General features: G+C 37.4%; 1 protein-coding gene across 5 annotated transcripts in view; it reads right to left on the minus strand.

Annotated features, from left to right (window-relative positions):
* Positions 1 to 27,047, minus strand: part of MACROD2 (mono-ADP ribosylhydrolase 2) — a gene marked incomplete at its 3' end in the record, with an annotated part of 1,993,251 nt that overhangs the window by 70,062 nt on the left and 1,896,142 nt on the right. For all 5 annotated transcript variants that reach the window (XM_079784766.1, XM_079784764.1, XM_079784768.1 and 2 more), the window contains 3 exons: positions 17,892 to 17,969; positions 2,568 to 2,642; positions 2,208 to 2,300 (listed from right to left, as the gene is read on the minus strand). In XM_079784766.1, the coding sequence (XP_079640892.1) occupies positions 2,208 to 2,300; positions 2,568 to 2,642; positions 17,892 to 17,969 (246 nt within the window). The remainder of the gene's footprint in view (positions 1 to 2,207; positions 2,301 to 2,567; positions 2,643 to 17,891; positions 17,970 to 27,047) is intronic.

Genomic DNA, 27,047 nt, shown 5'->3' on the forward strand with positions numbered 1-27,047 from the left:
GCCTCAGTCCCCCAGTCCCCTCAGCCCTGCCTCATCCAGCCGGAGTCCCCTAGTTCTCTAAGCCTGCCTCATTCAGCCTCAGTCCCACAGTCCCCTCAGCCCCACCTCATCCAGTCCCCACAGCATTCAGCCTCATCTGGCCTCAGTCCCCCAGTCCCCTCAGCCCCTCAGGGGAAGGCAGTTGGGGACGATCATGCTGGCAGGGGTGCAGTTAGGTGTCAATCAGGCCAGCAGAGGAGTGGTTAGGGGGCTATCAGACTTGCAGGCAGAGTGGTTAGGGGCAATCAGGCAGTCAGGCAGGTGAGTGGTTATGAGTCAGCAGTCCTGGATTGTGAGAGGGATGTCTGACTGCCAGTTTAGGCCCGATCCCTGCAGGGGGTCCCATATTGGAGAGGGTGCAGGCTGGGCTGAGGGAACCCCCCCCCCATGCACAAATTTCATGCACTGGGCCTCTAATAAAACAATAAAGGTAATGCATGTTAAGTTATTTCAAACTTAAACAGAAATATTCAAGGCAAGGTGAATCTAACTAAGTATCTGTGGTAAAGAAGGGAAGGGACAATGTAGTTAATTCATGACCACAGGCATTATTACTCTCCTACAGATAAAAGTCAGGTCTTAACAAAACACATTAAACTTCAGCGTTTTGACAGTCCAGTAGCAGAAGTTGACCTCATTTCTTTCTCACATGTCATTGCCCTGTTTGCAGAAGAGATTGGTAGTCTCACAAGGGAGGGGTAAACAGTGGGTAGTTAACCAACTCCTCAGTAATTACAGGTACTCAATGCTAGAAAAGTCACTGTGAGGAGGGTGACATGTCCATGTGTGCTGAACATGAGTTTTTTTCCTGTAGGACAAGCTACTAAAAAGGATATGTATATCCATTTAATGTTTCTCATTGGCATGTCTTAACAGACACTTACAAAATAAATAATTTCTGCTATAGAGAAACTATTCAGGCAAGCACCACTGGGCATTTTATATTTTAAGAGCACAATTGAAGGGATCAATGCCAGGTAACTGGGGCTAAAGTAAGGGTTGTATCAAATGTCTGTTATCATTGTCATACATAAAATACTCCAAATATCTCATTTACTTGACTTGCCAGTAACATGGTGTCATGAGCCTGAACTAGAATTTGCAATAGAGAAAGGCTATTAGATGCAGAGACATGGAAGAATATTGGGCTCTATATTGAAAATTTAAAAAAAAGAGGTGTCATAATCACTAACATGGCTTACTAATTAAACTGTATCAATGCTCCTGTCAAGAAGAGTTCATAATTTGGAAGCTGTAGCTACTATTGACCTGATTTTACAATTGAGATCATGTCTGCATTTTAATTTGGAAACAAAATTGATCACTGTGTTCTATAAACAAGGCCTATCAAGTTATTACTTTACAACCGCTTTGCAAACACATATTTATTTAAGAGCAGCATGATTTATGATATAGTGTTCCAGAGAAATCATTTCACTTCATATTTCATATTTTAGTTTCTTTTAAGAGATTGCATTGTATATGAAAATGGAATTCTTCAAGTTCTTCAGTAAATATTGAATTTCTTTGATAATGGTTTTTTAAAATAGATTCTTAAAAAAGATTTCTATCTTTACTCCAATATATTGACTTCTTGCCCCAAATACTGTTTTAAAATTTACAGTGTTCATTCCTCTTATGTCTTCAAAAATTATAATAATGCTGTTATTTTTAACAGTATTCTATATTATGGCATCCTAATATTACCAGACAAAGCTTGCAATTTAGAAGGTTCATGTAATGTACATATTTTACATAAATTGTTTCTTTAATCACTACTATATAAAGGATGACAGAATAAAGTCAATACTAAAGGTGACATTTGTTTTATAACCATTTAAATTTTCTAGGACTCATCTATCTAGTTAATAATTTTGATATCTTATAGGCTTTCTCAATAACATAATCTTTAAAGTAAGTGGAATCTAAATTAAATTTTTTTTTTTACTATTTAAAAGGACAAAAAACTGTTATAAGTATCTTCTCTTGCTACTTGATAATATTCTACTCACAAAAGTAGGTTTAGGATTAAAGCAATGTTCACCCCCACCCCCCTGCCCCGGCCCTTAACAGACTGCAATTGCATAAGGATAACTCTGATGGTGAATTCTGGGCAGGAATCCAAAGGAACTCTCTATTTTGATGGTTTAATGTAAGAGCAGTCCTACCTTTTTCACCTTCTTTTTCTTCTTGGGCATCTGTTAGTGGGACCACTTCTGGTTGGTCCACAATCGTGGTATCTTCTTGGTTTGATGAAAGCTCTAAATAGAATGAGAAGGAATGATACTCAAGGATGTTTTAGTTGAAATCATTGACAAAGCACAGTTACTAAAGCACAGAAAGTTTAATACAATTCTCCCCGAGCCCTCCAATTTTTAATAGGCATACAAAACAGAACACTCTTGTCATTCTCTGTAAATCACTGCCTAAAAACACACATGCACACCGCTCGCACACAAGTCTGTATAAGAGTCATGCTTCATAGTTTCATCTCATTCTCACGTAACAATATGTCCTGGTTTCAGTACCTTCTGTTTCCATGTATGAGCTCTGTGACTCTTCCTCAATTTTTATCTCATTTTTCACTGAATCATTCTCTTGTCCTGTTAAAAAGAGTGATTAAAAAAAAAAGAAATGTGATATGCATGACCATAGCTTTATCCCTGGTTTGAAAAAGCAAAAATTTCAGAAACCATGCTTTGATCATACTAGTACGTAGATAGGTAGAAAACAGTTTTGAAGAAAGTGGAGGGTAAAGATGTCATTTTGCAAATCAAATTTATCGCAATTATTTTATAAAAAGTATCCAGATAATTTAGACAAAAACTCTTCTTTGAGCTGACTGGTGTAATTAGTATTTGCCTTATGAATGTACTAACAGCAATGGACACAACCTGGAAGTTTTGAAATTTTAAATGATTTCTGGGCTGCACGAGTTAATTGCATTTAAGTTTCCTTTAAGGTATAGATAGTTCCTGTATTGAGGATTCCTGGAAAATTAAAACACTACTTGCATGTTCATTCTTCCATCAATAGAGCATGAGAAACTTGAGTAACATGAGTACACACAGATTGGGTCACCTAACAGCTCCACTCTTCTCTAATGGCACCTACTAAATATAGCCAAGGTCAGGAGGGAATTCAGCCAACTCTTAGTTACTCTGAGGCTGATTATCTACTAAGTAGTAATGGTTTTCTTCTACACACCCTGGCTTCTCCCGCTCCCCTTCCCAGTAGAGATTAAAACATTTAAGTGCTCATTAAGATAGAAAATGGAAATCTTTCCATTTTGCCTAATAATAACATATTTTATGCTGAGGCTATTTCTCCCTATCACTACTCAAAGTGTGGTGCATGGGCAAGAAATATTAGAATTTCCTGAGAGCTTTTCAAAACGATAGGATTTCAGGCCTCATGTCAGACCTGCAGAATCAGAGTGTGCATTTTAACATTTCTAGGTGTTCCATTTGCACACTAAATCTTGCGAAGCACTAGCCTAGAAAATACATTTGCAAATTATTGATTCCATACAAATGCCATACATTGTCTACCCATTTTATTCACATTTTCTCTAATCATATCAGGCCTGTAAAGTAAGTATTATGAACCCTATTCTGCTTTCAAAATTCTTAACTAGGTTTATCTGACTACTAATCCCTTTTTCTTTTTTTTGTGTGTGCTTTTGCCTTTTAATTTTTAAAATTGAAGTATAGCTTGCATATAGTAAAACACTCAAGCCTTAAGAGGACAGGTTTTTAAATATACAACTGTGTATATCCCTGTCAATCACCACCCAGATCAAGAACATTTCTAGCACCTACTGCTCTTCTCTCTCTGTTGGTGCCTACAGATACCCTCCCTGCCCCCATAGGTAATTCTTCTGTTTTTGAATTTAATACAAACAGAACATAATGTATGTGCTGTATTGTATCTTACTTTTTTACACGTTTTCTCTGAGGTTAATCCGAGTTGCTGCATGCACTCATAAATTCACTATTTTTCATTGAAGTAGACCATTCCACTGTCTGATTATTCAACATTGATGTTAAAATGTCAAATTATTTTCAAGATGGGGCTATTATGAATAATACTGCTAAAAATTCTTGCACATTTTTTTTGGTGGACATAAGTGCTCATATGTACTCATCTGTCTTAGGTATGAATTCACCTGTGAAACTACTAAGGAATAGGCAACATCCATGTTTAGCTTTACTAGGTCCTAAAAAACAATGTTCCACAGAGTTTGCCCCATTTGCACTTCCTCCTGAAATGTATGAGAATTCCACTTGTGCTTTTTATTCTTTACTGTCATGATACTAATCACAAAATCCTTTAATATGGAGGAACCAGGAAACATCTTTCCCCAGACCAGTGGTCGGCAAACTCATTAGTCAACAGAGCCAAATATCAACAGTGTAACGATTGAAATTTCTTTTGAGAGCCAAATTTTTTAAACTTAAACTTCTTCTAATGCCACTTCTTCAAAATAGACTCGCTCAGGCCGTGGTATTTTGTGGAAGAGCCACACTCAAGGGGCCAAAGAGCCGCATGTGGCTCACGAGCCACAGTTTGCCGACCACGGCCCCATAGAAAGTGATCACATCTTTGGTTATTGAGTTCCTTTGCTCATTCATCTATTTATTATTCTCCTTAGTACACTGTAATAATAGCTATGTCTGCTTTAGTCACTTTTACCAGGTTATAAACATTGTGAAGACAGAGGTTGTGTTTTATTCGTATTTTCCTTCCCAACACCTACTGATAAGGAGTGATCAATAAATATTTAATTTTCCCTTTATTATAGTACCCATCAATATCTGTAAATAGTAACCAGGGACTGTACCTTACTTCCCATCACACCCTCTAGCAATTAAGTGCCTTAGGCTACTAAGCTCTTCATGCTCAATATACTATATTGATGGCAAAGAACCATGAGAGGAGAACTGGATGTTCTTTGGGCTTTACTTTCATTATTGTTTTTAAGGCCAAATAAACTAGATAATATCTTATATTCTCTATTTGGCTTTATATGAGGATATGTCTCCTGCTAAAGATGCTAGTCACATTGACATTTATTTATTGGGAAGATGATATTGAGAGGGAATCTTCACTGTTTATTGAGTGAGCCTCCTTCTCTCTCGCTGTGAATATTGGGAACTCTCAAAGTCATTGCTGTGACCTGAACTCATTATTTGTGATCTGAACAATGAAGAGAGAGAGAGAGGAGAAGCAAGCCACTCTGTATTCTTGTGCATATCCAGTCCCATTGCTCCACTTGGATATTTTTAGAGGAATGCTATCAGGAATAGGGAGATCAGAGCCAGGGGCACTGCTGATATGGTGGGGCTACCCCAGGAGGCAGCCTATGGCTGTTGATGAATACTAACTAGGGCTTTTCTCTGTGACTAGCAAGGTCTGTCACTTAACTCTGTGGATGAGAGGCCATTGCAAGACTTTTGTGTAGTATCTCTCTCCTCTGCCTTTTTCTCTTGTCCCATTATTATGCTTACCTATTTTAGCAATCTTTGCTTAAAATTGAAATATTTTCTCCTTTCTAATTTTTCTGAAAGTTAGTAAAAAAAAAAAATAGAAGAAATAAAGTGTATAGATTTGAAATCTAAGAATAATCATAACTGCTTATTCCTGAACCAAGGCAGGGTTTGGCATATCACACAGAGGTATGTGTGGTTCTTTGCCTGGTACCCAGGCCTGCTGCCTGTTAATGATGACTCCAGCCCATCTGCCTTTCTCTCTAGTGCACATGGGGCAAGCTTTATGTTTACCTCTTCACCTTCAGTCTAGTTGAATTCTACCCCCTGTCTTTTGACCTAATCCCTCATGGCTGAGAAACAAAAAAAACTTAAAGGATCCTGCAGTTTATATTTATATTTTTTATACAGTGAGCTCAGTCATCCATACTAATGGGAGGTACCATTAGAAAAGATAATCCAAAAATCCATTCCATTTTCCTTATAAATAGATCACATGTTTGCTTCATGGAGCCCTGGTAATTAAGTTTGGCTCAAGCTAATGTTTTAATTAATTTGCATAAAAATTTGTCTGGGAACATCAGTCTGGAATTAAACATTTCTAGAGGATAAACCTAAACTCACTTTGCAAATGGACTGTTTTTAAACAATAGCAACAACAATGTGGTTTTATTGTTTGTAGATTATTAGATGCTTATGTCTTCCTAAGGACAAAGACTTTGTTTCTTTGATGTTTGTCTTAAGGATAATAGAAATTGTGTTCTTTTGTTAAACTTAAAATGTTATTTCTGCTGTTCTTCAAAATAGTATTTTTTGTTGCCCTGGCAGGGTAGCTCCGTTGGTTAGAGCATCTTCCATTAGGTTGTGGTTTCCATTCTTGGTCAGGGCACATACCTAGGTTGAGGGTTCAATTTGTGGGAGGCAACCAATCAATTTTTTTAATCACATCATTGTTCTCTCTCTCTCTCTCTCTCTCTCTCTCTCTCTCTCTCTCTCTCTCTCTCTCTCTCAAATCAATAACCATATCCTCGGGTGAGAATAAAAACAATTGTACCTTTCCATGTCTAAAGTACCCCAGATAAGAGCAAAATTTTGATTAGAGTGAATTTGATTATCTTTTAGCCATCCTTAGTTTTTTCCTAGGGCAAATATTTTCCAAAATTATTTCTAAAATTGTTTCTTTTTTTGTAGTTACAGAAGAAAGGCAATTTCTTTATAGAAACACTGAAAATGCATGCAAGTATTGATAGTACAGATATTTACAACTAAGGGGTTGACACTGTTAATATTGTAAACTGCTATCACTCTTGTGTGTGCACACAGGTATGTACATAACTATATATATGTATGTAAATGTGTACCTGTTATGTGTACATATATGCATATACAGAAATATATAAATGCTTTGATTTTTGCTATTTTAACTCATATTTTATAAGCATCTTTATACTGTCATGATAATTTCTTCAGAAATCTTGTTTTTAAAAGATGTATCTTATTCCATTTTATGGACAAACATTTGGATGTTTCCTTTGTGTCATTAAATTATTGCAATGAACATTTTTGTGAATAAATATCTCTATAATTTTGGTGGGTGTTAATTTAAAATAAATTCCCAAAGCATAATTTTTGGATCGAAATATGAACATTTCACCGTTTATTAGGTTTTGTCAAAATTACTGATGAGGAGATTATGCCCATTAGTCTCCCACTAATGGTGTGTGTGTTTGGACACCCTATTCAGACTAATGCTATGCATTTTCAATCCTACTGAAATATACTATATTCAAAAAGAAAAGATAAAATCATGTTTTATCTGCATTTCTTTAAGTAATGAAGAGATAGGTCATGTCTTCATAATTATAACTAGAGGCCCGATGCATGAAATTCGTGCACTGGTGTGTGTGTGTGTGTGTGTGTGTGTGTGTGTGTGTGTGTGTGTGTGTGTTATACTGACTATACTCTCATGTTTGGTATGATCTTTTCTGGAAAATTCAGAAAGTAGTATAGATAGATTATATAGGATAGAACTGCTTAAATGGGTGGGTAAAAGCCTTTTTCATCAGGAGGAGATGCTCTTGGCAGACAAATACATAATCCCTATATCTGGACTGATAGCCAGCCATATGCACTATACTGCCAAACCGGTCATTAAAAAATTGAACTGCTTTTTTACACCTTACACCAAACAGCTGTTGCCCTTAAAACCCCTTCTCAGGCCCCATTTTAGGTTCTGCCTTCACAGTTCACCCAGATTACGTTCTGATTGGTCAGTTTCTATGCCAGTCAGCATCAAAAGCTCCACCTCCTAGGCAGCCATTGGCTCTTCGCAGTTCACCCAGATTTGGTTCTGATTATAGTTTCATTTTTATATTTAATCCTTGATCCTTCTTGAATTTAAACTGGTATAAGGAATGAGATTGGGAGTCAGCTTATTTTTCCAAATGTCAAATAGTTGTCTTAATACCATTCAGTGAGTCATCTGTCTTTGAACTGTCAGCCAAAATATGTACTAAAATCCCATATCTCCTTGGGTCTATTTCTAAACTCTTTTTCCTGTTTCATTGATCAGCCTGTCTATTCCAACAGTAGTACTGCACTGTTAATCACATTTTTCAAAGATTCCATGTCATTATTTAGTCTATTTATTCTGTCATTGATTGAAAATATATATGGGAATGCTCCATTGCATTTCCAATGGGATTTTATTCATATTGTATCTTTTCATATCATCTGACACATAAAAACCCATTATTGTTATATTTAATCAGGGGTTTAAATATCCTATATGATAAAAGCCTAATGTGCAAATTGTCCCCTCGGGCAGTCATTTGACCAGGAGTTTGACTCCTTGCTATGATGTGTGCTGACCATCAGGGGGCAACGTGGAACATGGTGGGTGTAGGCCATGCACTACAACCTCTCCCCAGCTACCTGGGGGCAGGGGTGATGGGGACGGAGATGTGGTGAGAATGTGGGGTATTCGCCAAGCTTGCTCTCACTCCCCCTGCTACCCTCCTCAGGGACACCTGCCCTGCACCTGCGCAGCCTCTGGGACCACAGGAGCCGGTCAGGCTCCCTGTGGGTTAGCGCAGGAGCTGGTCTGCGAGGCTGGCTGGGAGAAATCATGCTGCCTGCCTGGCTTCTGTGCAGCACTGGTGTGTGGCCCAGAGGCCCACACTGCTCCCCGGCCCATGGTGTCTGGCTGCGCTCACTGCATCTTCGCGTGGGGACTTGGGCACTATGACTCAGGCAGAGGGGTTTGGGGGCGTGTGAGGGCCCAGGTGCTTCCCAAGGCCTAGAGGTCAGCTGGGACCTGCCCTTCCATGCCAGATGCTTGCACTTTGATGGCCCGCCAGCCCTAGGGACAGTACCAATGCATAAATTTCATGCACTGGGCCTCTAGTTATTGATATAAAATGAAAAACTTTCTCACTTGAGACATTTTGCTAGAAACCTAACTGGATATATTCTAAAGCAGTCTTTTGTGTTTTCTTTTGATGTTCCTTTCCCAACTACAGCTTTTTCTAACTTTGTATTTTTAATCTCTTAGTACCGTATTTTCTGGCATATAAGACGAGTTTTTAACCCAGGAAAATCTTCTATACGCCCAGTCGTCTTATACGCCGGAAAATATGGTATTTTACTGAAATTAATTCAATCTGACTGGTTTTTAACACTTAATAAAGTAACTTAATTACATTTACTATCATAACTATTTACATGTATTTCTGCCATCTTATTTGATATATTGTCCTGTGTTAGACTACTTTTTAAAATTATCGTTTGCATTACTGACTATACTCTCATGTTTGGTATGATCTTTTCTGGAAAATTCAGAAAGTAAGATATCTTCCTTTAATTCTATTGTTATTTAATTCTATTTGTATCACAAAAAATTTCAAATTATTCTTAAACCTAACATTGTCAAAACCTGTAGCATAGTATGATTTTTAGTTTTTAATTGCTTTTATGGAAGACAGCCTTGTATGCAGTAACCCCAATCCTCACCATAATCTTTGTTTTATAAACTCTGCTGTTGATATTTCCTTTCTTTTTTTTCTCCCTAATTTCCTTCATTACCTCTATTTCTTCTTTCCTATTTTAACCCTTTGCACTCGCTTGCTTTTTTCTCGATTCCTTTATTCTAATGCTAACCGTGTCGAGTCACACTCGACATCCGAGTGCAAAAGGTTAATTATTTTATAAAAATGCAACATACAGAAAAGTACATGCAAAAAAATACAGAGCTCAATTAACCAAAAGCAAGTAGAAAATATCCTTAAGATAACTATTCACCGCAGAAAGAATTCCAGCTCACAGTCTAATCAGTACCTTTTTCTCATCACCAGTTAACCAATAACAACTGTCATAGTAATAACTACCTAGATTTTCTTTGTTTTTTTATCATGTAAGCACAGCTTTCTATCATAGTTATTTTTCCTACTTTTAAATGTTGACATAAAGGAATTGTACAGAATATAACCTTTTATGCCTTCTTCAGTTTAATATTTTTGAGATTCATCTTTGTTTCTTCCTGTAATTGTAGTTTATAGGTTCTGATGAGACTTCTGCTTCATCCTTGTGTTTGTTCCTCTTTATGTAACCTGCCTTTTCCTTATGATATTGCTTTTGAGATATTTCTCTTTATCACTGATGTTGAGCAAGTTGGGTATGATGTACTTAGGTATAATTTTCTTTATGATTTTTGTGTGTTGGGTCATAGAAATTCTTGGATATATGGTTCATAGTTTTAATGAAATCTTTGAAAATATCATTCATAATTTACTCAGATATTTTTTTCTGTCTTTCCCTCTCAGATCTGTCTTCAGAGGTTTTAATGCATATATATTGGAATTGGAATTATCCTTGGAGTTGTTCCATAGCTCATCGAGGGCCTTCTCTTTTTCCTCAGACTCTTATTCTGTGTTTTTTTTTTAAAATATATATTTTTATTGATTTAAGAGAGGAAGGGAGAGGAAGAGAGATATAGAAACATCAATGATGAGAGAGAATCATTGATAGACTGCCTCCTGCATGCCCCCCACTTGGGGATGGAGCCCACAACCCAGGCATGTGCCTTGACTGGAATCAAACCATGACCTCCTAGTTCATAGGTCGATTCTCAACTAAGGAGCCACACTGGCTGGGCTATTCTCTGTTTTAATTTGAATAGTTTCTATTGCTGTAGCTTAAAATTCACTAATCTTTTCTTTTGCAGTATCTAATCTGCCATGATTCCTATCAAGTATGATTTTCATCTCAAACACTGTTTTTTTATTTTTTTTATTTAAGAAATCTTTATTGTTCAGATTATTATAATTGTTCCATTTTTCCCCCATAGCTAACCTCCACCCAGTTCCCACCCCACCCTCTACCCTTACTTCCCCCACTTCCCTCATCCATAGGTGTACAATTTTTGTCCAGTCTCTTCCCCCACCCCCCACACCCCTTTCCCCCTGAGAATTGTCAGTCCACTCCCTTTCTATGCCCCTGATTCTATTATATTCACCAGTTTATTCTGTCATCAGATTTTTTTATTTACTTGATTTTTAGATTCACTTGTTGATAGATATGTATTTGTTGTTCATAATTTTTATCTTTACCTTTTGCTGCTTCTTCCTCTTCTTAAAGAATACATTTCAGCATTTCATATAATACTGGTTTGGTTGTGATGAACTCCTTTAGCTTTTTCTTATCTGTGAAGCTCTTTATCTGACCTTCAATTCTGAATGATAGCTTTGCTGGGTAGAGTAATCTTGGTTGTAGGTTCTTGCTATTCATCACTTTGAATATTTCTTGCCACTCCCATCTGGCCTGAATAGTTTGTTGAGAAATCAGCTGACAATCATATGGGTGCTCCCCTGTAGGTAACTGTTTTTCTCTTGCTGCTTTTAATATTCTCTGTCTTTTGCTCTTGGCATTTTAATTATGATGTGTCTTGGTGTGGTCCTCTTTGGATTCCTTTTGTTTGGGGTTCTCTGTGCTTCCTGGACTTGTAAGTCTATTTCTTTCACCAGGTGGGGGAAGTTTTCGGTCATTATTTCTTCAAATAGGTTTTCAGTATCTTGCTCTCTCTCTTCTTCTGGCACCCCCGTAATTCTGATGTTGGTACCTTTGAGGTTGTCCCAGAGGCTCCTTACACTTTCTTCATATTTTTGGATTCTTTTTGCTTTTCTGGTTGAGTGTTTTCTGCTTCTTTGTATTTCAAATCTTTGACTTGATTCTTGTGGTCCTCTAGTCTGCTGTTAGATCTCTGTATAATATTTTTTATTTCAGGCAGTGTATGCTTAATTCCTAGTTGGTCCTTTTTCATATCCTCAAGGGTCTTGCTAAATTTATCGGCCTTTTCTAGAAAATTCTTGAAAAACCTTATAACCGTGGTTTTGAACTCCATATCCAGTCATTTGCTTTCCTCCATTTCTTTCATTTGTGATCTGTTTCTTTGTCTCTGCATTTTGGCTGCTTCCCTGAGTTGACAGAGTGGCTTTGTGTGCTATGTGTCCTATAGGGCCAGTGGCTCAGCCTCCCCCAGTTACCTGAGGTGGACACTTTTGGTGCACCCCTTTGTGGGCTGTGTGCACAGTCTTGTTGTAGTTAAGCCTTGTTGTTGGTATCACTGGGAGGACTTGACCTCCAGGCCAATTGGCTGTGAGGATCAGCTGTGTCTATGCTGGGAGAACTTCTGTGCTGGAGACACCCTTATGAGACAAGACTTGCAAAAGCCTCTGCTCAGCTTGGATGGGGCAGAGTTTCAGGACAGAGCAGATAGCATTGGTTTCCCGTCATCCCTGCCCTAATAGGCCCCTGTGTCTCAGTGTCCCATGGTAATCACTGCTAGCACTTCTGAGAGAAAGCTGCCCTTGAGTTCTGCCCGCTGCCAGACAGTCCAGTTTCTTCCCGAATGAGTCTGGGTCCCCAGAGTCTCGCCCGGAATTGGAGTTCAGTGCAGTCGGGAGCTTTTGTCTCCCTCCCGCTTGAGAAAGCCAGCTGTGTACTCAGTTGCCTGCCCTCTCTGTGCGTGCGTGTCTCAGCACCTCTGCCTCCTGCAGCTCCTCTGTGTCTCAGTGTGCTTTTCTCTTTCCTTCTATTTGTAGAATTTCCACTCAGCCAGCCTTCCTGTGGTTCTGAATGATGTCCATTTTGTGTTTTAGTTGTAGTTTTGAAATTGTTGTGTGAGGCAGCAGTTTAGGTGTTTACCTATGCCGCCATCTTGGTTTCTCTTTCAGCCACTGTTTTTAATCTCTAGAAATTCCATTTGGATATTTTTATATCTGCCATGTTTCTAGTTAACATGGAAAATCCTTATTTTATCTTTTCGAAGTTGTGGAATATCTGTACAATAATATTTTTGCAACATGATCGTTCATATTATTACTCTATTTGTGCCATTTGGATTGGTTTCTATCAATTGATTTCTTCTATCGGTCATAATTTTCTGCTTCTTTTCAAGAATTGGGAAGGGTCTGAAATTTTACCTCACTTGCACTTAATAAGGTAGCTAGTCACAATTCCATGGCTGCTGACAGAAGAAAGACTCCCAGGCCAGAGATGAATAATGACTTATTATTCAGAGCAAGAGCAGTAGCCAGACTACTTGCACTTGTTTCCTGAGCCTCAATGCCCATTTGGGTGACCAAGTGAAACATGCACACTCCATGGGTTGTATTATGGAGAGGACGCTTGACCTTAGATAATTTGACTATTTTGTAATGGGCAGTGAGCATGTCTGTTCCTTGGGAGAGGTACACTATTCTTATCTTCCAAGGCTGTAAGCAAACCTGTTGTTTGCTCCCGAGGGAGACAGTTTGATGTCTTCCAAGATTGTTCACTATACAACCATCCTGAAAAAGATTGGCCAAACAAAGGCAATCACCCTCTGTAAAATGTACAAAATGGAAGAGATGCATGGAGATTTGTCTTGCATTACTTTTTTATGCCCAGTAATTTTGTCTATTACTCTGATGGGTATGAGATATATTTACATTTCTATAAATATTTTTTAGCTTCATTCTGGGATCAGTTAAGTTATTCAGAAACAGTTTGAACTTTTCAAATCTTGCTTTTAAGCTGAATCAAGGTAGGACAAGAGCAGCACTTGATATATTGCTAGTTTTGGTCCACTATTGAGGCAAAGTCCTTCTAAGCCCTCCATGAATTTTTAAGTTTTCCAGTATGGCTGGAATAGGCATTTCTCCCAGCCCTCTAGAAACTTCGGATATCATGCTCTCAAATCCTTTAGTGTTCTTTATCCAGCTTCTCATGCATGCACTGGTAATTTACAATCATGCATGCACTGATCAGTACTCAGCCAAAGACTTGAGGGATTCCCTTTGTAGATCTCTAAAAAGTTCCCTCTGTGGAACTCTCTCCAGTACTCAGCCCTGAAAATACTAGATACCTTGGCCTTCCAGGAATTTAGCTCTATCTCCTCAACTCAGGAGTCTGTCGGGTTCTGCTTGAATTCCTCCTCTTTGCATTTTGGTCTGGGAAGTCTCTCCCAGCATTTATCTGGGACATCACAGGACTCACCTCATTTCCTGACTTAGGTTATAATAGAGACATTACATTTTAATGTTAATTGGTGTTTTTATTCTCCACAACACTGATGTGCCTGGAAAAAACAGCACAATTAATTTACCTCATCCCAATACATGCCATTATTGTAGTGTATTTTAATTTGTGATATATCTTTTTAAATTTTCATCTTTCAATTATACTTTATATCTCAACTCCCATAATACATTGCTATTATTATAATCATCATTATTGATTTGTGCCACCAATATTCATTTAGACTTATTTAATAATTACCATTGACCTTGCTATTAATTCCTTCCTTCATCTTTGACCTCCTAACTGGAATTGGTATCATCCTACCTTAAGAACACCAGAATTTCTCCAGTGATGAACTTTTATTTTATTGGTCTGAAACATCCTTTATTAACCTTTTATTCTTGAAACATATAGTTTGTCTGGGTTTAGAATTCTTGGTTAGCAATTTTCTCTTGCATTATCTTTTTACTAGAGGCCCGGTGCACGAAATTCGTGCACGGAGGAGGGTTGTCCCTCAGCCCGGCCTGTACCATCTCCAATCTGGAACCCCTGGAGGGATGTCCGACTGCCCGTTTAGGCCCGATCCCTGGTGGCTGCTGGGGATCCAGGACTGCTGGCTCCCAACTGCTTGCCTGCCTGCCTTCCTGATTGCCCCTAACCGCTTCTGCCTGCCAGCCTGATCACCACCTAACCACTCCGCTCCCAGCCTGTTTGCCCCCAACTTCCCTCCTCTGCTGGCCTAGTCACCCCTAACTGCCCTCTCCTGCAGGGTTGATCACCTCCAACTGCCCTCCCTTGCAGGCCTGGTTCTTCTCAACTGCCCTCCCCTGCTGGCCATCTTGTGGTGGCCATCTTGTGTCCACATGGGGGCAGGATCTTTGACCACATGGGGGCAGCCATATTGTGTGTTGCAGTGATGATCAATCTGCATATTACTCTTTTATTAGATAGGATAGAGGCCTGGTACAGGGGTGGGGGCCAGCTGGTTTGCCCTGAAGGGTGTCCCGGATCAGGGTGGGGTTTCCTTGGGGTGTGGAGAGGCCTCAGCAAGGGGCCTGTGGTGGTTTGCAGGCCGGCCACACCCCCTGGCAACCCAAGTGGAGGCCCTGGTATCTGGAAATTATTTTCCTTCTATAACTTAAACTTTGTAGCCTGGAGCGGAGCCAAGCCTGGGGCTCCCTCCGAGGCCCGTAGCCATTTGTGTTGGGGTTATAATTGAAACTTTGTTGCCTTAAGCGGGTGGGCCCGGCCAGGGTGTGCGGAAAGCTTTGCTTCCCCTGTTGCCGGGGGCGACCCTGGCCTGCTCTCTCAAGCTCCATTCTGCCGCCATTTGCTTGAATTTGTTTACCTTCTATAATTGAAACTTTGTAGCTTGAGTGGAGGCTTAGGCCTGCAATGGCTATGGAAAGCTTGGCTTCCTCTGTTACCTAGGAAACCTTGCTCTCTGTGGCTGTACCCATCTTGGTTGGGTTAATTTGCATACTCGCTCTGATTGGATGGTGGGCATGGCTTGTGGCCGTGGCTTGTGGGTGTGTCAGAGGTATGGTCAATTTGCATATTTGTCTATTATTAGGTAGGATTTTCATCATATTTATTGAAAACTCAGCTGTCTAATTGTTTAAGATTGCTTTTTGGATGTTCTGTTAATCTTTGATTTTCAATAGTTATGCTATGATGGGCCTAGCTGTGAATTTGTTTTGCTTGGAGTTCAAAGGACTTTTGAAACACATGGCTTGATAACCTTTATCACTATAAAATATCTCACCAGAATTTCTTTCAATATTGCTTCTGCCAAATTTTCTGTGATAGACTGTCATTTTATCCTACATGTCTTTTTTCTTTTATGTAGTGTTTGCCATTCTGTGTTTTCTTTTGGATATATATTTTTGGATATACTGTTTGTGACATAACTTCAAGTTCACAATTTTTTGTTCATCTGAGTCTAATATGTTATTAAACCACAAATCCATTCATTGAATTCTTCATTTCAGTTGTGGCATCTTCTACTTTTAGATTTCTTTTCTTTTCCTCTTTTTTTCTGTTTTGAATTTCCAGTTCTCAGATAAATTTTTCAATCTTGTCTTTATTTCTTTATACATAGCTTTTGGGGTTTATAATTTGTGTTTATAACTCTAATATTTTCAGCCCTAGTGGTTTGCCACTCCACTCTTAAATGTTTGTTTGATTTTCATATTGCTTTGTTTTCTCATTTATTCTAGCTATTTCTTATATGTGGTGCTGAACATTATATTTAGAAAATTGCTTATGAAAATTATTTAAAACTTATAAGCACTCTCATTTTCATCTAGTAAATATTTTACATTTGCTTTTCTTAGGTGCCCAGAGGAACTAGCAATCTGGGTTGGTTTTAATTTAATTGAGGGATTGAGATGATTTAAAGCTGATCAGCAGTCTTTCAGAAGGCTGATCTACTGCTAGTTCATTCTTCCTGCTAGGGTATATATCTTTGGGGTTTCAACCCAAGAAACAGGGCGTTTATCAGAGCCCCTTATACTTCTGAGCAATGTGACTCAAGATAGCTTTTGAAGAATTAGCAAATGCCTTAAGGTAAAAACAGTTTCAAATTCTGAACTTACATCTCTGGATATCCATTTTCTCCTATAAGCCAGCCAGACAACACTCTATCTCTTAAGCCTCTCTGATGCCTTTAAACAGACTCTTGCTTTCTCTGTCTCTGTCTCTCTTGAGATATATACACATATTTTTTTAGGTTGTCTTGTTGTCTTCAGTGAGAATAATGAAGTAATGGTCTAATTTATTTAAAGTTTTATTACTAAGAGCAAAGTGTCCAACTTTGCCATTATAAAAAACCCTATACTATAGTTTTTAAAGGTAAAAGCAAACATTTGAATAAGATATTTGATACTAATTTGAAAGAATTACTGCAACATTTTCATACATATAATGAGTCTCTTATCATACAGTCATTCTTAACTGTACCTTTCTCAAGCTTGAAGTTTTCCTTCCTTTCTATATTTATTGTTTTTGCACAGTCCTCTGTTAGTTTATTCAGAATGAATACTTGGGTGGTATATTTTCTTAATCTTTATATTACTGAGAAAATATTACTCTTGACTTCATGCATGAATAATAATTTCACTAAATATAGAAACTGTGTTATTTAGAGCTCTGAAAATGTTTCTCCATTTTCTTCTACTGTTTAGAGTTGTGGAAGAAGAAAGCTAAGGGTAATCTGATTTTGGTGATTAGTTTTTAATCTGATTTTGACTTTCCCATTTGCTTTAAAAGCTTTTCTTTATCATTGATCTCCATAAATTCCGTGAGCCCTTGTAGGTTTCTGTTCTCCTTTGTGTTTTCATTATCTTTTCCCATAAATATAATATGTACTTTTGTGATTTGGATAGAGGAACTGGTTTGCTTTAGGAAAATTTTTTTGTTATTTTTCATTTCTCTTTGGTCTGTCTCTCTTCCTGGTATTCCAAGGATATGTAGCTCTAATATCCTGGATCTATTTTCTCTATGTCTCACATTTATTCTCATTGATATTATATCCTAATATCAGTAGTTGTAAACTCAATGACTGTAGAGTTCAGGAAGTAAAAATAAATAAATAAAGGCAGACTTGCACAAATGTAATGAGTGATGAGGATTACGGAGAGCAAATGCCGCTTCTAAATGTGGCCACTACTAATCACATGGTATTCAGCTCTAATAAAATACTACCAGATTCCATTTTTTCCAAAAAACTAAAATCCGAGTTTCTAAAATGTAATATTCTATAGCAGAAACAACAACAACAACTTGAAAAAGGACCTCGTAACTTACCATTGGGATGATCTTGGTCATACACTGAATGATCTGTTACTTCACTGTCTTTTGCAATATTGTCATCTTTTGCAGAATCTGACACAACAAAAAAATAAAACCTCTAGTCAGCATTTTTAATGAAATTAAAGAAAAGAGAGCACTTTCCAGCACTAATATGATAGATTTATATTTGGGGGATAGAACTTATTATTTTTTAAATACCATTAAAATACTTACATATTTTCACCAATAAATACAATTTTCTGAAAATATTACATGATATATCTGAATAAATGAAAATAGGTCTTTCATTTATTCTACAAAGTTTGCAAAGCAAAGATGGTAGAGTTTATATATATATATATATATAGCAACAAAGAAGAAAATATAAGCAGGCTTTATACATCAGTAAAGTTTTAGGAGAATTGTGCAAAAGAATATGAAAAGAAGGCAAAATAGAGAAATTAAAAGAATATATAATTTTAATGCTTCCATTACTGTAGTTGTTCATATATGGGGGTCTTGAGTCAGTAAGAAAGCCAAACGTAGACATTTGAAATCCAGTGGTAATTAAATTCATCTTTCTCAGGAACTGAGAAAAAAAAACCAGTAGAACAATGGCAAAGGGGGGATGTAAACCTCCTATTCTGGGCGATTTCATCCTCACCCTTGTATAGCACATTTAAACCTGCGATCAGCATAAGTTCTTTTTTGGTCATATGATGTACTTGACAATGGCTAAAAGGTTTCCAATGACTGTGGACTCTTGCAAAGCTAGAAAGTGTCCCCTGTTAGATGTTTGAGAAGTCTCTGGAGGCTCCTTAAAAAACCACCATAAAGAACATGTGAGTAGTTCAGCAGGGAAATAGAAAATAGGTCTTCCATTTATTCTACAAATCTTTATTAAGGGTCAGTTCTATGCCAGACACTGTTCTTGATACCGGGGAGTCTACAGTAAACAAAATACCAAATTTCTGCCCTCATAGAGGGTACAGTCTAATGGATATTTTCCATGCAGCTAAAAGGGTAGTAATACAAAGATATAGATAGAAAATCATGGGTTAATCTTGTATGCACATGGTCATGAAGAAATCTGGGGATGGTAGAATGGCACCTCTAAAACCTACAAATGGGGTCTCTCCTGAGCTCATATTGCTCAGCCCTAACAGAGCTGATTTAGGTGGAATCTAAAGTAAATCATCTTTTTTTTTTCTTTTCCCTTTTTCTCTATCCCTCTCCAAACTAGGAGATATGTTTAAACAACGTAGCTTGGAATATTATGAGAAAATTTGTTTCTTGAACCTTCCACAAGAAACATTTGATGGACAAGTGAGAAAACGGGGTAGTTAACATATGATTCAAATTTAATAACCAGTGAAGCAAGTATCCACCCAAAGTGTATGGTTTTAATTAACTGCAGATAAATCCCCCAAGGCAAATGTTTAATTATCTGCACAGCTTCTTATTTATTTCTGAGACTGACAAAAAGTTTCAAAGTCCAAATTTGGAAGCAAATCTAAGCATAGACACATTTTCCAAACTGTTACTGCACTCATGTCAAATTGTTTTAAACCAGCTGCCATTAAAATATGCCTTCTTAATTTTGAATCTAACATGTGGTTTAAAAAATAGCCTTTGAATACTTTTTTCCCCCCACATTAACACTGAAAATGAACAATTGAAAAAGGTACTATATGGATTAGGCTAAATTTTAGTTTTGAAAGTGTTTTAGATTTATTTGTTTATAAAAATAATATATATCATTCAACATATGGTCTTGTATACATTTTGCTCATAGTTACAATTTACTCTCAATAATTCATTATGCTTTTTAATTTACATGAATATTTACATAAATATTACAAAAGAAATGTCTTAAAAGTGATTTACATTGATTTTACAAATTTATGATCTAATGATTCACATGTGATAGGTCAAAGTATTTGAAAAGCTAATCAATAGACTGTACCTGTTTTGTCACCAAAATCTGAATCTTTAGCACATGAATTGACCCTTAAATTTCAATTCCTTTAAGGAGTTGCTGTAACATTGCTAAGGCACCTTCTGACCTTATGTGCTCTAATCTATACAATGTAATTTATTGAATCCAAGACTCGATCGATTGTTATTTGCAATATTTTTTGTGTGTAGCATTAGAAAAAAATACAACCAAATGAACTATAATACACTATCAATTCTAAGAAGCTATTCTAATTTCAGAAATAAATTATATGAAAGACTATGCATCATAGAAATATGACATTGGAGTATATTCTATGTGTATAGAGATATACACCTTTAAGTAATGCCAAGGATTTCATTCATATCAACATGACTCCACATTCATTTTGTCTCGTATGTGAGTCTATTCTCTAAAAATGTTTCCACATACACACACATGCTGTATGTACAGCAACAAAGCAGGGTAGCAAGTAAAAGCTCATGACAGAATCCACTGCTAACCAGGTGGCTATGGAAGATTGTTACCACTATGGTTCCTCTAGTAAAAAGGCTATTTAAATTAATTTATAGTCTCATAAACCTCAGCTAAATTTAGATCCTCGATGTTTTAAATCAGGTGTCCCATTACATTACATTTGCTTGCAGGTTTGAAACGACAGAGGGACGTTTTTACTTAGGAGGTGATTAAAGCTGCACTGTACATGTATACAAAATTAGTATTCATAATGACAAAGAATGAACATATATGCAGTATCCATGGTCACTAAAAGGGCTTATGATTTCTTTGTAAGTTCTATTAATGACCATGGAAAATGTATTTGTATATACTAAATTCTTACATCACATTGGGTTCAAAGTTTTCAATTTTTATTTGTATTGAATTTATTGGGATGACATTGGTTAATAAAATTATACAGGTTTTAGTTGTACAATTCTATAATACATCATCTGTATATTAATATTGTGTGTTCACCACCTCAAGTCTCCTTTTACCATCTTTTATTGCCTCCTTACCCTCTTCTACTTTCCCCCACCCTCTTTCCCTCTGGTAATCACCATGCTGTTGTCTGTGTCTATGAGGTTTTTTATTTTTTAATTATTATTTCCTTTCACATTTTACTTGATTCCAGAAATTACCATGTGACAATGTTTTAAAAAAGTAAGAGTTATTATCTAATTCTGAGACTCAGTATATTTTATTTTAATAGCAGAGAACTAGAATTAAATTTATATTTAGATTCTGACTTTGAAAGTCTTTAAGGCCAATATCCTATTAGATCATTTTTTTTCAAATGCAATATCAAATTGAATAGTCAAGCCAAAGTTCTTAAGCTAGGTTATCTTTTAAGATGAAAAAAAAAATACTTTCATAAATTTGAAAAATATCCTCATTTACAAAGTTGAAAGAGTTTAAAAGAAAATTTAAACTAGATTAAAACTAAAAAAACATACACATAAATTCCAAAATGTAGGTTTTTATTTTTATTTTTTATTTTTATTGATTGCAGAGAGGGATAGGGAGAGCAAGATAGAAACATCAATGATGAGAGAATCACTGATTGACTGCCTCCCACATGACCCCTACTGAGGATTGACCACAACCCAGGCATATGCCCTTGACTGGAATCGAACCTGGGACCCTTCAGTCCTCAGGCCAACGTTCTATCCACTGAGCCAAACCAGCTAGGGCCAAAATGTAGGTTATTTTTAATGCAGTCAATTACACATCTACACAGAATAGTATATGTATAGATTTAAGCTGTGATGATGAATGATGAAACTATTGCATTTTTAATAAACACATCTAAACTATAAATAAAAACAAATGCTATTCTTTTTTTCAAAAAAGTCCATTACCTTAGCACAAAACTTCTTAATGTGAGGTGACCTCTGAATAGATTCTAGGAGGTCCACAAGCCCTTTAGAAATGATATGAAAAAAATGTGTGCATACATTCATTCATATGTTCATTTTTCTGGGAGGAAATACCTTCCATAATATTCTCATATGACCTCAACAAGCTTAAAAATTACTAGACAATCATATCCTAATGCCCATGACACTGACATCTTACAAAAGATTTTTAGGACTATTTTAAGAAACTAGCAATAGAACTTGTTGCCCACTCCATTAATTCATCAGTTATGGCAATTCTTGAATTTTTAAGGAAGATTTGGCTTGAAGAAATAGCCAAAAAATAAAGAGATGTGTTTAATAAATGAGGAAGACAAGCCAACTCATAAAAAAGACTTTGCATCAAATCTAGAGGTAACTAGCATGTGAAAATCTGTATGGATGATTAACTGTCTTTGAAGACATTTTCAAGCCCGGAGGTGTACAAAAGCCACCTAAAGAGATGTTGCTCCTGATAACTATTTAGAGTAGTGGCAGGAGGTCATTTTTGGTGAAACAGTTCTAATGGGTCTGAACAAAATAGTAAACCCTATATAAAACACCTATATGTAAAACATTCTCATTCTGTAACATGTAAACATCCGCCCACATGTACCTTAGCTTGACGTAAAAGTTGCACAGAAACCTGGATTTCCTTTGATTCTTATAAACTGATGCGATTATACTAAGCAATTTATTCTGGCCTGCACATTGAATCACTGGCTTATTATGGAAGCAATTAGAATAAAATAGCTTTTTCTTCATTGAAGAGTGTGCTTATCTACAATAAACTAGAGTCTCCACAGCCAATTCTGGCTTCATTGAACCTCTTCAGTTGGCTATCCCTCTATATAGGAAACATATGTATTGTAATGCATCCCCAGAGTATTCAGATGACCATGATCTGAACTGTGCTTGGTCCCCTGAAGGTGGATATATAAGGCTAAATGATATTTAACTGAAAACTAACTGGGTCCACAAGACAGGACGTTGTCTTGAGCATCGGGAGGCCTGATGAACTATGGTCAGTCATTTATCTTCATTATGCTCTCATTAACCCCCATTAGAAGGCAGAAAATCACTCCCAGAGTTATTGAATCCAGGCACTAACAGTTTTGAGAAGATGCTGGGAAAACTACCATCATGCACTACTTTGTTTCTGCTAAAACCAAAACAAAACAAAACAAAACATATTTTTAATTCCAAATGATACATTTGTGTAAACCAGCTCATGCTTACATTGGAGGTGATATTCATCTGTAGGTTGTTATTGAAAATATGAGCAAATAGGAAAATCAGTCATGCTGGGATGGACACTGGCTTGGGGTTAGGATTCTAGATTTATAACTACAAACTTTGTAGCTCTAGGACAACCCATGCCCCTTACACCATCTCAGTTTCTGCACCTAGGAACTGAAGGTGGTGAGGCAGATAATTTCTCTCAAATACCGTACAATGCTAATCTGCTCAAATTATCTTTATTTATTTATTTTTTAATATATTTTATTGATTTTTTACAGAGAGGAAGAGAGAGGGATAGAGAGTCAGAAACATCGATGAGAGAGAAACATCGATCAGCTGCCTCCTGCACGCCCCCACCTGGGGATGTGCCTGCAACCAAGGTACATGCCCTTGACCAGAATCGAACCTGGGACCCTTGAGTCCGCAGGCCGACGCTCTATCCACTGAGCCAAACCAGTTTCGTCAAATTATCTTTGTTTAGAACAACACTTCTCTGTAAACATTCTCAGGCTTCCCTCATTATCCAACTACCTCAGTTGGACAGTTCTCACTCTGAGACTTTTACTACCTATTTATAAAATAAAGGTCAACAGTGGGAGAAGTAGTGCCATGTGACGTCAGTGCCACACTGGTCATCGCTAACTCCACAATTCGATGAAGAATCATCACCATGTAAAACAGAACAGCTGGATATGAAGCTGGGCTGGAACATGATGAAAAAAGAAATGCTTAATTACCCTTTCCATCAAGTTAATTTTTCCCCTTTGGCAAAGTAAACAAAGGCAAATCTGCTCTTGTTTTGGTTGTCTGTGACCTGCTCTCCTTGACTTCCATCCTTCTGCTTCCTTTCTCTTCTTGCCTCCCTCTGCCATGCTAAACCTCCTACTGCAGGCTTTTTTGACATTAAAAAAAATCTGACCAGGCCACAGACATGTAAAGTAGCAATGGTTTTAAATATAAACTGACTTGGAATTTATTAAATGTTCATCTATAAATCAAGTGGAAGAATACAAATGTTTTATTTAAACTTTGGTTTCATTTCATCTGCTATTGACAAATTTTTGTGACTGTACTACCAAGGGAACCTTCTTCAAAGGAGAAATGATGAGGGCTTTTTCGCTCCTAACTCTGAGCCTGGTTACAACCTAGCCCAGTGATGGCGAACCTCTGACATGCGTGTTAGCACTAAATATTTAGTTTTTGGTTTATTAAATACAATTATATATAACAATTATACATTTATGTTAAACTATAAATATCGCGAAATAATGTTTTTTCCTCAAAGTGACACACTACCTGAGTTATGCTCAGTTTTTTGGCGAAGTTTGACACACCAAGCTCAAAAGGTTGCCCATCACTGACCTAGCCCCTGGCAACTACTTCTCAGTTATTTTATTTCATGGACAAGTTGAGGAAGAGGACAGAGTTTGTTTCCAGAGTTATAAATGCTTCAACTCCTGGTCTTAGGTTGTTTATAGCCAGATACTTGGAGACTGTGGCTGAGATACCAGGACCTCTTGCTGCTGAGAGCCAGTGGTTCCCTACAGTCCTCAAGGTATGAAACATAACTCACCCTCTTGGAGGAAAAGTTGTCTTTTTTCCCCCAAGTGATGAGCCATATGTGGACACTAAGATAAGCATTTGGGCTCTTAATGGGAGTCACTCATTTTACATGAGCTTCAAAGACCTGGATGACTGCTCATTAGCACCTACTTGTCCCCCGCCCCCCCCCGCTCCTCCCCAGAAGGATCCAAAAACCCATCCAAATGAAAATGGTTGTGTTCATTTTTTTTTTCTGTTTTTCTATACCTTTCCCACATGCTATAATATGGATGGCTATCAAGTCGTTCACTGTGTGGATCTACCACAAGGTATTTTACTGTTGCCTCTTTCATCAGACATTCCAATGGAATCCAATTTCTGGCCATTCTAAATAATCTTATGTTGTTGTGCTGGGTATCCCAAGACTGGATTCACTCCACCCTCCTTTCTGTTGCTTTTTCTCAGCCTGCTCCCATCTCTGAGCTCTAGAGCTAGAGTAGCTAGAATAGAAATAATCCATGTCAGCTAAACCTCCCAAAAGGATCCAGAAGGTAAAAACTCCATTTTCCTCACTCACCCCTCAGGGAGACAATGTGGAATACATTCTAAACATCCCTTAGAGCAGTGGTTCTCAACCTTTCTAATGCCGCGGCCCTTTAATACAGTTCCTCATGTAGTGGTGACCCCCAACCATAAAATTATTTTCATTGCTACTCTATAACTGTAATTTTGCTACTGTTAATGAATCGTAATGTAATTATCTGTTTTTCGAAGGTCTTAGGCTCTATAGCAGTGGTTCTCAACCTGTAGGTCATGACCCACAGGTTGAGAAATGCTAGCAGGGTCGCCTAAGACCATCGGAAAACACAGATATTTGCATTATGATTCATAACAGTAGCAACATTACAGTTATTAAGTAGCAATGAAAATAATTTTATGGTTGGGGGTCACCACTACATGAGGAACTGTATTAAAGGGTCGTAGCATTAGAAAGGTTGAGAACCACTGCCTTAGAGGAATGGCATCCCAGTTCCCCTCAGCAGTAACCTGCTCATTAATGTGCTCTCTATTGGCTATCCTCCTTTCCCTGCCCCACTTTCCTACCCTTCACCTGTGCCTCTTGGGATCACCTCCCAAATAAACCAACTGCACCCACATCCTTGTCTCAGGACTTGTTTTTGGAGAACCCAAACTAAGACAACCAAGATAGTCACTAACCTGTCTCCTGCTACTTAATAGCAAAACTGTAAATGTTCACTCTACACTACTGACTCTTATACCATGCCGCCTTTCATTAGGAAACATTGGGAAAAGTGTCTGCAACCTAAGGAGGGGAAGAAGTTGCCATATTTGGCACCACATAATCCTGAGAGCTGGACCACAGATGATTGGTGAGGGTTGAGCCCTGGGCAGCTGTCTACAGGTTGGCCAACAGACATTAAGGTAGCCTATCATGAGAGTTCCACCTATCAGGAGAGAATTAATATCTTATGATGATGAAAGGAATCCATCAGCTCCTTTGTCCTGGAGTGTTTCATGGTAACATCTACAAAGAAAGTTTTAAAGTGTAGAGTGGTGTAAAGGCAGAGATTCACTGAAAGCGAAGGGGGGAAACACAAATCATGAATGAGGTAGAACAAAGAAGCATAAAGATTACCTGGTAGCTTCATAAGAGTAGAAAGGTATTGAAAATCTAGGATACTTCTTCAGTGGATGACTGTTGGAGAAGTTTTGAGTGTCTAGAAGAACTACTTGAGCTTTTGCTGCCTCTCAAATAAATGATCCAGTTCATGAGGCTGTTAAAATGATTTCTCCACTCTCAGATTTTTCTACCAACTGAGGTAACCTCAACATGTGTCATTTTTGCATAATTCAAAAGAGTTTGGCTCACTTACTTTGTGGTTGTTAAAAGTTCATTATTTAATCATAATGTATATATATACTTTAAACATTTCTAAAATATTTTTCTTTTTTTCTACAAATATTATTTTACAAAGTATGGCATTCTTTTAGATCCATTTTTTAAACACTCATCTTTTTGAGCATTTCAAATATACAGCACCCTCATGCACCTTGTACACAGATTGAAAGATGCTGGATGCAGAAACTTAGAGAAAGTTAAAGAGGGGACTAGCCTTGTCATGCACAATAAAACAAGTTCAGTAAATTTCATTTTCAAGAATGACCCTGGTGGAGAAAAAATCAGGTGGTATCTGGCATTACAGGAAATGGGGTGTAGAGAGGCATTGGTATGATGAGGGCAATGTTTTGCCTCATAAACTGAGAAAAAAATTAAAACAAAATACTGTACAATGCTAGTTTATGGAGACCTTGGGAAGTATACTAAGATTAACTTAAAAGTGCTATTTTCTATTTCTAGCAAAGTTTTATTTTGAATACAAATCATGAATGAGGTAGAACAAAGAAGCATAAAGATTACCTGGTAGCTTTAACTATAAGGTCCAGAAAGCATTATTATAGATTTTCCTAATGCAATGATTGACTATATTAGTCTGCTCAGGCTGCCATAACAAA

The sequence above is a fragment of the Cnephaeus nilssonii genome, assembly GCF_951640355.1.
Source record: "Cnephaeus nilssonii genome assembly, chromosome: 11".
Taxonomy (NCBI): Eukaryota; Metazoa; Chordata; class Mammalia; order Chiroptera; family Vespertilionidae; genus Cnephaeus; species Cnephaeus nilssonii.